At 59.1% G+C, this 12,406-nt stretch overlaps 1 protein-coding gene and 2 long non-coding RNA genes across 4 annotated transcripts in view; 1 reads left to right on the forward strand and 2 right to left on the reverse strand.

Moving 5' to 3' along the window:
- Window positions 1-12,406, reverse strand: part of UMODL1 (uromodulin like 1) — a 74,332-nt gene that overhangs the window by 52,586 nt on the left and 9,340 nt on the right. Inside the window, exons 7-9 of the mRNA XM_045501300.1 lie at window positions 9,493-9,735; window positions 2,410-2,571; window positions 1,436-1,557 (exon numbers count right to left, since the gene is read on the reverse strand). Coding sequence (XP_045357256.1) covers window positions 1,436-1,557; window positions 2,410-2,571; window positions 9,493-9,735 — 527 coding nt within the window. The remainder of the gene's footprint in view (window positions 1-1,435; window positions 1,558-2,409; window positions 2,572-9,492; window positions 9,736-12,406) is intronic.
- Window positions 5,195-7,306, forward strand: LOC123610536. 2 transcript variants are annotated; one of them, XR_006718178.1, is made up of 3 exons: window positions 5,195-5,514; window positions 5,773-5,828; window positions 6,633-7,306. It is a non-coding gene; the product is annotated as an uncharacterized LOC123610536 (long non-coding RNA). The 2 variants fall into 2 exon arrangements; XR_006718179.1 differs by having other exon boundaries at window positions 5,195-5,402.
- LOC123610535 lies at window positions 5,566-6,624 on the reverse strand. The gene is made up of 2 exons (XR_006718177.1): window positions 6,206-6,624; window positions 5,566-5,870 (listed from the first exon to the last, which is right to left on the reverse strand). It is a non-coding gene; the product is annotated as an uncharacterized LOC123610535 (long non-coding RNA).

A 12,406-nucleotide genomic window follows, 5' to 3' on the forward strand; every position in this document is an offset into this window, starting at 1 on the left:
ATCAGAGGGAGGGAACCCCCGGTCTCCTGTCGTGCGCGTCTGGGTCTCACTTTCTGCTTTGTTTTTGAGATGTCACGACCTCTTTCCTCAATTCATACAAACTCGTCTTTCCCCGTCCTCGTGTCTCCAGACCCCAAGATAGCGTTGACCCAAGAGGCGGTTTGGGGGGCGCTAGAGCCCGGGTCCCCGGCAGACCGGAAACACCCCTCACGGGGGCAGGGACACAGCTTGTAACGTGGGAGGTGGAACAGGGTGCCGGCTCGAGCCTCGCGGGAGTCCCTGCATCAGGGAGCCTGTGCTGGCCACAGCCGGGAGCCCGTGGGAGGCAGGTCCCCCCGCAGGTGGTCACAGTGTGCCTGGAGGGGCAGCACCCACTCATAAGAGAAAAGGGGTGACTCAGGACGTTACTCCAAATGCCAACAACCACAGCTCACAACCTACGTCATCAGCACCACCGTAAGCTCCTCACGTGTGCTTTTTAAACCTCAAACCCCGTCTCAGGTAGGATTATAATGATCCCTATTTAATGGAAGCATCTGAGGCACAGAGAGGTCAGGTAACTTGCCCAAGGTCACACAGCAATGAGTACCGTGTCGGGATTTGCTGGGAGGTCTGGCTTCTGAGCCACGTTTCGAACGGCCGACTGGCCAGCCCAGCCTGTCCACAGGCCATCAAGGGACAAAAATCACTTCGGGTTGGGACAGGCAAGGAGGCTTCCAGGTGAAGGCGACGGCTTGGAATGCCTGCCTCGCTGCTTTACCGGACGGCCCGGAGCAAGGGGAGTGTGGGCGCCGTCTGTCTTGGGCCCCCCCCCCCCACCTCCAGCCGGTCTCAACATCGAAGAGGGACTCAACTCTGACACTGACCCCTGACTCCCAGTCGCAGGAGGGGTGCAGCCTAGGCCCCCAGGTGGATATCTCCATAGCAGCCACAGCCCGCACCACGAGGGGGTGCCTTTCAACGGGCCCCCCTCGGAACACCGCCCCGTGCGCATTTTATTGCACACGATTCATACGTCTTGCAAGCTGCTCTTTTTTAGTTAAGAATTCACATTGGGGGGCGCCTGGGGGGGCTCAGTCAGTTGAGCGTCCGACTTCGGCTCAGCTCACGATCTCGCGGCTCATGGGTTCGAGCCCCGCGTCGGGCCCTGTGCTGGCAGCTCGGAGCCTGGAGCCTGCTTGGGATTCTGGGTCTCCCTCTCTCTCTGCCCCTCCCCCGCTCACACTGTGTCTTTGTCTCTCTCAAAACTAAGTAAACGTTAAAAAAAAAAAAAAAACAACTTAAGAATTCACATTCGGTCCTGAGCCAGCCATTCCGGGGTCACCGGCGGGACCTTCCGCGACCCTCGGTTCCCACCCAGTGTCTCCACCTGTGTCAGCCCGGGCCGCCTGCCCTGGAAAGGAGCCCCGACCGGGCTCTCTGTGCCCCCACCTACCATGGAGTACAGAAGCCGCATGTGATTCAGCAGCCTGGGGTCCACCTCCTCCAGCTCCTTGAAGGCCATTTTCACCAGGACGGTCACGTCGTACCAGAAGGTCACCGGGTCCCTCTCTGGAGCTGCGTGAGGGCGCACGCCGGTGAGCCGCAGGCCTGGGAGCAGGCCGGGGCCAACGGAGCCCCAGAGAAAGAAATCTGCTGCCAGGGACAGTGTGGGACGCTTTCCCCACCTGCTGAGCTCCCTTCTCTTACGCTGTAATATACGTAATCCTACGTATACCATGGAGGTTATTATCACACACAACGTGCGCTAGGCATGCGGTATGTAGTATGTGTAATATTTACGCTCATGTAGGCAGTGTAACAGCGTAATCCACACACACTGATACTATTTTATACTATGTATACCTGTTACCACATAACCACACGAAGATAGTACATATTCTACTGATGCTACGACATACGTTATGTGTGACACGTACGCATCATTTATGTACGTTTCCCTAGTTCTGAGCCTTGACCAGCCCGCTCCCCTGGGGGCAGCCTACGGTCGAGAGCAGAGCTTTCCAGATCTGACAGGTGCGTGCTGAGGGCCGGGCCACACACCCGCGAAACCAGTGCTCCGACAGCGTCCTGGGTCCCTGGGGTGCTGCGGGAGCCACCTGCCACCAGCCTTACGCCTCTGCACCGTGACGCAGCCCAGCTGCCGGCGAGTACCGTCCCGAGCCCCCGGGCTGCCTCGGGCACTCTCGGGAGATGGGGGTCACTGCTCTTGCGGGAATATCCCCCCTCCCCGGGGCGCCTGTGAGCTCTCCCCGCCTGAGACTTCAGCGGCCGGATTTGGACAAAGACACTGCCGAGGAGCAGAACGTGTCCCGTGCACAGGGTTGCAGGCTCCCTGTAAGACCGGAGCTGCGGCTGCTAGAAACCCACGCTGCTCCAACCTCACCCAGACCAGAGCTTCGACCCTACCTTGGGGAGCGGGAGCCACACAGTGGTGGCCCCGGGGGGAGACGCAGCACTTCTGAAGCCCGGGGCAGTCTGTGTCCAGCGTGCACGGCGAGGCGGGTGCTTCTGGCCCCACCGCAGGGCAGACCCCGGGTCTCGAGGCAAACTCCCTGGACCGATTCAGGGCTGGAGGGAAAGGGATCAACCATCAGTCATGTTGGCAGCGGGCACGGCGTCCAGGCACCTCGGGCACCGGATTCGACCCGCGGTTCCCGGAGACGCACAGCGTGACCCACTCGAGGGCCATGTCCTGGGCTGGGCATCGCCTCACCACATCCTGCAGAGCCACCACCGAGGGCCGCTCGCTCTGACTTTAACATAGTCTAACCATCTTTCCCGGAAGGAGGACAGTGTCCACTGGCACCCTGGGGGTCTCCTTTCTAGGCCAAGTGCAGGGGCTGCACCGCCCCCCTAGGGGCCCCCTTGCTGCTCTGTGTCCCAGTGGCTCACGCACGCACTCACTCACTCAACATTTACTGAGCAACTACTATGTGCCGGGCATGTGCTAGGTGCCCAGGATCCAGCAGTGGACCGGAGGCCAAGTCCCCACCTTCAGGACACTGGGATTCCAGGGGGCGGAGGCCAGTACGCACATAGACCTGTGGAAACTTGGCCCAGGAGTAGAGGAGACACGCGGGGCCTTTGAAGACCGAGACGTGGTGAAACTCCTGGAGAATCTGTGGGCTCGAGGGGACTGACCAGGAGTCAAGGTGCTGGTGCTCAGGATGATAGAAAACTCAAGAGCAGGGCGGAGAACCTGACCCCAGTGGAGAGCCAGGGCGCTGCCCTCAAGGGAGGCGCTGTGCTGGGGACACTCCCGTGGCAGGACCCGCCACAGCTCACGGGGCCGCACACCAGAGGTGCAGCTGGGGACCAAGGAGGCTGGGGGGCGGCAGGGAGGGGCACAAGGAAGGTGCGACCCGGTGCAGGTGTCGGAGGAGAGGCCCGTGTGATCACAGCCTTCCTGTCTCCCACCCCGGGGATGAGGGCTCCAGCCACCTTGCTGTCACACAGGCCCACCCGGCTCTGCCCGGATTCATCTAAGGCCCTGCACCCCGCCGGGCCTTTGGAAGAGCAGCTCTGGGCCCTCTGGGCTCCAGGGAGAGCAGAGAAGGCCAGCGGGTAACCAGGCTCTGCAAAGGGGAAGGTGAGCCCCTGGGAGACGCGTGGGGTCCCACGTGGAAGGGAAGCCGGAGAGGCTGCAGTCCCAGGGACAGCCCTCGGGACTCCCCCGCGGTCTCCGCAGGATGCTCCACGGACAGAAGGGAGGTGGCGGCCCCTCCTTGCGTGGGAGCCCATCACCCGGGGCGGCTGTGCCAGCCAAGGAGGGGAAGAGAAAGCCAAAACTGCCCAGAGGAGAGTCTGTGTTTGCTCTTCTCACGGAGCCAGGCCGCCGCCTGCTGCCGGACCCACGCTGCTGAGCAAGGGCTCGAAGTTCGCTCTCAACACCATTTTCCTTTCCACGCTGTCCCTGGCTCCCTCGCCGCTTCCCAGGCTCCGGGTGGCTGTTCTGATGTCTAAAGTCCTGGAGGCACTGCCACACCAGGTCTGGCTTTGGGGGCATGGAGGGTGGGCCTGTGGCACAGCCTGAGGTCCTCGCTGGGGTGGGAATAACAGCATCCCTGTAGCGCCACCGTTCAAGGACCTCAAGTCCATTGTTTTCTGTCCCATCGTAAAAACTAATGCTCTCGAGGCTAAGGAGACAGGAGATTAAATGTAAGATGAGCTCCCGGGACAGAAAAATGACATCAGGTTAAAAAACAAAATCCAGGGCGCCTGGGTGGCTCAGTCGGTTGGGCGTCCGACTTTGGCTCAGGTCATGATCTCGCAGCTCGAGAGTTCGAGCCCCGCGTCCAGCTCTGTGCTGACAGCTCGGAGCCTGGAGCCTGCTTCGGATTCTGTGTCTCCCTCTCTCTCTGTTCCTCTTCTGCTGTGCTCTGTCTCTCTGTCTCTCAAAAATAATGTAAAAAAAAAACATAAAAATAATTTAAATAAAGGAAAATCCGGGGTGCCTGGGTGGCTCAGTCAGTTAAGCATCCGACTTCGGCTCAGGTTACGATCTCACGGTTTGTGGGTTCGAGCCCCGCGTCGGGTTCTGTGTCTGGAACCTGCTTCAGACTCTGTGTCTCCCTCTCTCTCTCTGCCCCTCCCCCGCTTGTGCTCTGTCTCTGTCTCTCCCTCTCTCAAAAATAAATAAACGTTAAAAATTTTTTTTTTAAAAAAAGCAAAATCCAAAAACAGCGTGACGTTGAATTAACAGTGATGCTCAGTGTCGGTTCCTGCGTTGGGACAAATGCACCATGGTAATGAAAGACGCTACCATCAGGGGAGCTGGGGCGGCTGTGTGGGATCTGTCTACTCTCTTGCCACCTTCTCTGTAAATCTGCAGCTATCCTAAACTGAGAGGTTTATTTACATGGAAAGAAAATAGGGGCCACCAAGAAAAACTGGCTCCCCAAAATGGCTGCCTGATCTCAACAGAAGTGATTCCAAGTTGAAGTCCATCTTAAATGGGCTGCCGCTGCCCCCCACCCCACCCCCCGTCCTCAGAGCTGGACGGCTTGCTGAGAGCCCAAGAGAACACTCAACAATTCCAACTTGGGGGAAAGTCAAAAATCTGCTTCTCCTTCCACTAACTCAACACAAACAATGAAACAGGACTGTCCAGTGCCTGGCAACCCGGGGTTAGTTACAGTTCAACGAGCCAGCCCGGAGCTTTCCGTCTGGGCAGCGGCACTGAAGCTCTCCCCAGGGCTCGGAATCCGATCGGCTCTGGAATAATCGTCCCGCCCGGCCTCCTTCCTCGGACACCTCCTTCCCCAAAGGGGTCCTGGTCGTCAGCCTGGGGAGGCTCCCGGCCCCCTGGAGTCCTGGGCTTTCCCGTGAGCCTGCGGGAACCGGGGCCGTCTCTGCAGTTGGCGAGCATCGGTGGAGACGCTCCCAGGAATTCATCATGAGTGAGTCACGCATCGGTCCACAGCACTGTTTGTAGCATATGATACTCATCACGGCGTTCTTTATAATAAAGAGCTGGAAACAACGAGACGTGGGGTGGCAGGGGCTTGCTTAGTAAGTGCTGATACATCCATCCATATGAGGCAATGCCATGTGGCCATTAAGTCATGCTGCAGCATAATATTTATTGACAGGACAGATGTTCCAGATACATTGCTAAGCGGGAAGAGCACAGTACGAAAAGTCTCGGCCAGGGTGACCATGCTTTTCTAGAATGTCTGCCCCGAATGAAGACTCCAAGAGAATATTGACGGTGGTCACTTGCGGGCAGTGGGCTAATGCTAATTTCTCTTTGTTCTTTTCTGTTTCCAGATTTTCTGCGCGGCTCGTGTATTCACTGCCGTAATTGTGTTAACAATTGTACTGAAGTAAAATCATGCGGGACTTATCGTTGCCTCCCCGGTGCTGGACTTAAAAGAAATAACGGGAAGAGTCGTGTAGACTGAAGGGAACATCGCCCGTGTACTCTACCTGCCTTCCCTTTCTAGATGGTCGGGTGCTGGGTGGGAGGGGACAGAAGCAGACAGGTCTGAGGTTTTGCTGCGGCCTGGGGGTAGGACTCCCAGCCCTTTGCGAAGATACAAGTCAGCCCACACTCGGAGGGAAGTACCTTCTGCCCGCGTGTCCTCCCCAAATCCCCAGGCTGCTCTCCCCCCCCCCCCCCCCCACCTCCCCTGGCTAACACAGGCACTGGCCCTGCCTTGTTCTGTGCAAATAACCAGCGGGGCTCCCGGGTCACTTAGACTTGTTCTGAAGAACCAGCCTGTCACCAGGCACCTCTGGACCAACTTTGATCCAAGGAGCCGAGCAAGCGTGGAGAAGGTCACGGTGCTCGCACAGCCAGCTGCGGGGTGGCACCAGGCCCTGGCACCACACAGGGGCCTTCCTGGGGAAGAGGCCCGAGCTCAGCGTCCGCCCCCCCCCCCACCTGCACCTGCCATATTGACCCCCACCACCACCACCACGGCCCCTTCCTCCAATCTAACGGGGGGGGTGGGGAGCCCAAAGCCCAAGTCCATGCCACCTCGGTCAAGTCACCTGCCTCCCCCGTCTGTGACTCATTCTGCATAAAGGCAATGCTCCTGGCCATTGGTGACCAGGAATCTGCCCGGCTGGCCTGTCACAAAGCACACACTCACGGAAGGCCCCCTTCCCCTTCTCCTTCCTTGCAGGCTCCTGACGGCCTCCTCTCTACACTGCTGCTGGAATGATGCCTCGAAGGCCCAGGGGGACCCCAACCGCACTCAGTCACCTCTGAGGGGCCTCCAGTCCTCCAGGGGAATTGTGGAGGCCTATAGAGCCTGGCCGGCTAAGATTTAAGGCAGGAATGTTTGTAGCCCGGGAGACGGCTGGCTGGCTGAGAAGCAGCAAAGCAGACCAGGAAAACGGGTCTCCTTTGAAAGGTCAAGGCTGGAAGCAGCCTGTGGGTCAACATGTTTTCTCACCCTGTAAATGCTTAATCAAAAGCAGTAAAACAGCCCCCTTCCTGTGACGTATACACCGCCCCGTCACGTTCCCCTCGCTGTCTGCACATCACTACCCTGATCTCACTGTTGCCCTGGATCACTTAGGAGTATGCTTTGTCCCTGCTTTTGAAACTGCGCGTCCCTTTCCCCTGCACCCCTTGAAACGTACTGGTAAGATTCTCGGCAAAAACCGTAGAAGAGCTTTGCTCGGGGCGTCACCCCTAGAGCGCTTGGCCCCCTCGCCCTCTCCTTTCTCTGCTTCAGGGGTCTGGAGTAATCTGTCACCCGCCGCCCCAGGGTTTGCTGGTCAACCCGGCAGGGAATCCTCCTCGTCCCGCTCCCCGTGTGTCCCCCGCCACAGCCCCGCCATTACCTGCAGCTTCCCAGAGAGCCCTGCCCGTGGGACTCTCTAGCTGGAATGTTCTGGCCCTCTCCACACCTGGTGAGTTCCCAGTTAAAGGCGCCGAGACTCCAAAAGTGGGGTTGATGTCCCACTAGAGGCATTTCCTGGGGGCTGGCTTGTCGAAGGCAAGACAGATGGACAGCAGGTGGCAGGGAGGGGACGCCAGCCCTCCCTCTGCGAGCAGCCGCACAGAAAACACCAGTCAGCAGGACGGGGGCTGGGGGGGCGGGGCTCCTCCGGCCCCCCCGACAGGTGACCTCACTAGTCGAGTGATCTTACAACAGCGAGCAGGTGGGAAGAGTGTGGCCTTCCCAGGTGAAAATGGTCAGAGCAGGGCTGCACCCACCCGCTACCTCACCGGGTCCTGAGCCTCCGTGCCAAGGTACCCACACTGGGTCCCCCACCACCCCCAGGAAGAGAGGTGCTCCCCGCGGGGCTCCCTTCGTGCACGTGGCTCTGGAAGACAGTGAAAGCGGAAAACGGGCCAGTGTCTGCACGGGAAGGGACTCCCCAGATCCAGCACCTGGGAAGGACACCAGGGGACGTTTAGGGCGCCAGTGGGAACAGCCAGGTAGCACCAGGCTGGGGGCCCTGGGGTCATACATCCCCACCTGGTTTTTATTGGTGGTGGCAGCATGGTGATGGTGGGCAAGCATCAGCCATGCCCATGAGGTTGCTTCGGGCGACCTGAGAACGGCATGCTCGGGATGACTCAGGGAGCCAAGCCCACGCAGCCTTCTGGAAGGGCTGCCCCAACTCCGTCCTACAGCCCCTGGGTGGGGAGGGGGCCGGTGCCCCTGGGTGCAGCGTCCAGGCCCCAGCCCGCTGCCATCCGGGCCATGGGCCCTGGGGGTGGGTCACGTGGGGTGCCCCTCCCAGACCCCCTAGACTGCCGCTGGGTGCCCGCTGGAGGCGGCAGACCTCATACCTTGGGGTGGCCCCTCGAAACTCACTGGAGCCACATCCTTCCTACCTCCCCTCCCTGACTGGGTGGGGCCGGGGAGACCTTATGAGGCTCAGAAACTCATTTAGATATGGTATTGACTCAAATGTAACAGCCACTGCCACCCACCCATGCACACATGCCTGCATCCTTTCCCCTGGAAGAGGTCTTCTAGAACGTTCCCTCCGTGTCGGGAGGGCTCAGACAGTGGCGGGACACAGCCACACAGCGCACCCTGGTAACTGCCCCAAGCATCTTCCCAACAGCCCTGAGGAAGGAGGAGGACTTGGGGGCCCCGGGGGGGGAGAGGGGCCGAGGGGACCTTTCTGTCTCTTTCACACATGGAGGCTCGGATTAGGGTTTCAGTTAAAGAAACATTCCACTGCAACTTTTAAAAAGAAAAGATTGCTCTCTCTCTCAAAAATAAATAAACATTAAAAAAAATTTTAAAAAGCGGGGGACGCCTGGGGGGGGCTCAGCTGGTTAAGCGTCCGACTTCAGCTCAGGTCATGATCTCACGGTTCATGGGTTCGAGCCCCACATCAGGCTCCGTGCTGATGGTTCCAAGCTGGGAGCCTGCCTCCGATTCTGTGTCTCCCTCTCTCTCTGCCCCTCACCCACTCACACTCTGTCTCTCTCTTTCCCTCTTAAAAATAAATAAGCATTGAAAAAAGTTAAAAGGAAAAGATTGGCTGTCAATATAGAGGAGATTTGCAGTGCTGGTTCTCGAACTCAGCTACGTGTTCAAATTGATCGAGAGCTTTAAAAAAAAAATTCCAATGCCCCAGCGATGCCCCAGACCAACTCCATAACTATCTCTGAGGACTGGACCCAGCCATCAGCGTTTCTAAAGCTGCCCAGGGGCCTTTGACGTGCAGCAGGCCTGAGAGCCACTGCGCCCAAACAGAAGTTCTCAAAGCGGGGTCCCCAGGGAGCATCGGTACCACCTGGGAACTTGTACTTTGCCCCGACCCACGGGTTCCAAGATCTGGGGGTGGACGAGCCATCCAGACAACCCTGATGCACGCCCCAGCTTGGGGACCATTGTTCCAGAAGGACCTAGTAGGTTCAGCTTGGGGACCATTGTTCCAGAAGGACCTAGTAGGTTCAGGGCTAACGGTGTGCACAGTGACCGTCCTGAGTGTCATCAGGAGTCCTGGGGAGAGGACAAGGGAGCCGCCCCTCCCCCCTCCCCCCACCCACCGGCGCCCTGGACTCACGCGGGACGCAGTAGAGGCCCAGCTGCTCGTAACCCCGACAGCAGTCGGTCACGTTCCTGGGCTGGGGGACGTCCACGGCCAGGTACCGAGTTCTGTACACCGTCTTGGGGCACCTCCTCCACGGGATCCACCCGCCGCAGGGAGCGTAGGTCACGTGTGACGTGTGGATGGCCTCCACTCTCTGGACGTTTCGGGTCACGCTGTAGTTGCACAGCTGGAAACTCAGCAAGGAAAGGCCATTCTCTGCGGGGGGGGGGGGGGGAGGAGGGCAGGGATGGAGGGAGACAACAGAGAAAATTCGGGAATCAACTCGCTAGGAGGGGTTCTGGATAAGTCCTCCACTTCTGCCAGAGCGAGGGAATCAGGACCTCGGGCACCGGCAGAGCCCCCGGGCCTGCCCACCAGGCAATCGCGTGAAGCGGGAGGAACGAGGCGTAAGGGGGACCTACACGCCCAGCAGTCCCCTCTGCAGAGCCCGGAGATGCCGCCGGGTCTGATCCATGCTTCCTGCAGCCCAGGGGCTGACCACACGCCGAAGACATGGAGTGGGGGGCTCCGGCTTCTGGGGCTCATGCGCCACGCCCCCTGGTTCAGCGGGCTGGAGCGTCCTGAATCGCCCCTGAATCTCCACGAGCCCCGGGTATGCCGCACGTGAAACGCACGCACGCCCATTCCCCCCGGTAAATATGCATGAAGGGCTGCCCCTCGCCAGGCCCAGATGGCAGCGACAGTTGGGATGGGGTGGAAGGGTACATAAACGATGCTTCGAGCACACTTGAGAAGTTCACAGGTGGCAAGTTAGCGCAGATGGGAGATGAGAGCACCGCGCCCCCTGGAGGACGACATCCACCTGCCGGCTGGCTCTCTGTGTCTCTGGCCTGGAGCCCCCTTGCTGCGCACAGACGCCCGTGGCCCCTGTCCCTCCGTCTGCAGGACCGTGGGGTCCTCAAGACCCCGAGGCACCCCTTACCTTCACCAGCCTGGGTCGTGGGGCGCCCGTGTGCCCACGGAGCCTCTGTGGTAGCAGGAATTGTTACGGGCTGAATTGTGTCCCCACCCACCCTTCCAAAATTCATGTGTTGAAGTTCTGGAAATAGGTTTTGGCAGATATATTTAGTTAAGAGGAGATTATGCTGCAGTAGGGTGGCCCCAATCCATGATGACTGGTGTCCTCACAAAAGGGGGAATTTGGACACAGAGACAGACACGCAAACGGGAGGGCGCCACGTGAGGACGCAGGCAGAGATCGGAGTGCTACCTCGACCGAGCAAGGGTGCCAGGGTCTCCAGAAAACCCCCAGAAGCGGGGAAGAGAATGGAGTGGATTCCTCCGGAGAACCCAGCCCTGAGCACGCCTTGATCTCGGACTCCTGGCCTCCAGAGCAGGGAAGGACTAAATCGCTACTGTTTGAGACTCCACTGTGGCGCTGTGTCGGGGCAACCCCAGGGAGCTAACGCTTAGCAGCGAGCCTGGGGCTCTGCCCTCAGGAGCCCTCCGAGTAGGAGGAAGGAATCAGATACTTAACCTCTGAGCTCTAAGCTTTGTGCAACTGTGCAGCCGCAGGGGAGGCGCTCAATATTATAGCGTCTACCCCTCCTTAAGAAGCTGGGCTCCTGGGAGCAGCTGCGAGATGGCAGCAGAAATAACCTGCATCATCAACACTAGGACAGCACCCGAAATACTCCCTCCTTGGCCTCACAGCATCCCACGAGCGTGCAGAAAGCAAGACTTCGAGGGCTGGTGACCCCCGGGGAGAAATGGGGCCGAGCCAGCCGTCCAGCTCAGGCTGATGAGGGAGCCTGCAGCCTTACTCTGGGCAGAACGCGGTGCTGAATCCCAGCACCCAGGGCGAGCCCACTCCGAAGCCACATGAGCCGAGGGGCTGTTTCCCAGTCGGCACTGCGGGTGGCAGGGCCTCTGAGAAAGGACATCACCTGCTGCTGCTTGTCCCCAAAGGGATCGGTTACAGCGCGCTTTGGAGAGGAATGGGGAGGCCCTCGTACCTGGGGTTGGGCAGCAGAAACCAGCTTCCCAGGCCAGGTAACGGCCCAGAGCTTGGATGTCATTTGGATGAGGGACTGGAGAGGCCACTCAGCGAGTGATGGTGCCGAGCAAGACAGAGCCCGAGGCTTCCTGCACCAAGAATTTGGCAAGGTGGCTCTAGATTTTGTTTTGCATCTGAAACCAAAGAGGAGATGCCAACCACTAATGAAGGTTACATTTCCCCAGCCTCTAGAGAGCCGCTGTCTCCATCCAGTCGTGACAAGGTCCCAGCTGAGCATCAGCAGAGCCTTCCTGCACGCAAAAGTGCACACACACACACACACACACACACACACACACACACGTCTCCCCCGAAAGTGCATTTGGGATCTGTTTGTTTTGTTTTGTTTTTTGCCTGTTCCCAGGGGACACCAGGTCCTCTGAATCCTGGTTCCTTGGCAGAGTCCAGAGGAGAAACCTTAGAACAATTCCTCCCTGTTCTGTAAATCCTTCCAGGAGCCACCAGCATGGGAGTCGGGGGTCCCGGGTTTTAGTCTCAGAGGTGGGAAACCTTATCACGCTGGAGTGAGTGTCACCCTGGGGTCAGAAGATCCGAATTCGCACCGGCTTCCCCGAACCCCAGTTGTGTGATTCTGAGCTCGTTTCACGCCCTCCCAGTGACCCCATCCCATGGTCAAATACTATCCGCGCCCCCCGGAAGTAAGTAAATAGAACTTTGCCTGTAACAGCAGCATGTGGCACATGACAGCAGGTGGCTGAGCAGCCCTGATGTGACACTGAGCCTCTGCCCTCTGCCCCGGGTCCCCACAGGCACCGTGAGGGAGGGGCCCGTGAAGTCCCTCCGGTCATTTCCAGCTTCTCGAGCCTCCCGCTCTTACCGCGACTGAGCTGCAGCCTTCACACGTTACCC

The sequence above is a fragment of the Leopardus geoffroyi genome, chromosome C2 (genome assembly GCF_018350155.1).
Source record: "Leopardus geoffroyi isolate Oge1 chromosome C2, O.geoffroyi_Oge1_pat1.0, whole genome shotgun sequence".
Classification (NCBI taxonomy): Eukaryota; Metazoa; Chordata; class Mammalia; order Carnivora; family Felidae; genus Leopardus; species Leopardus geoffroyi.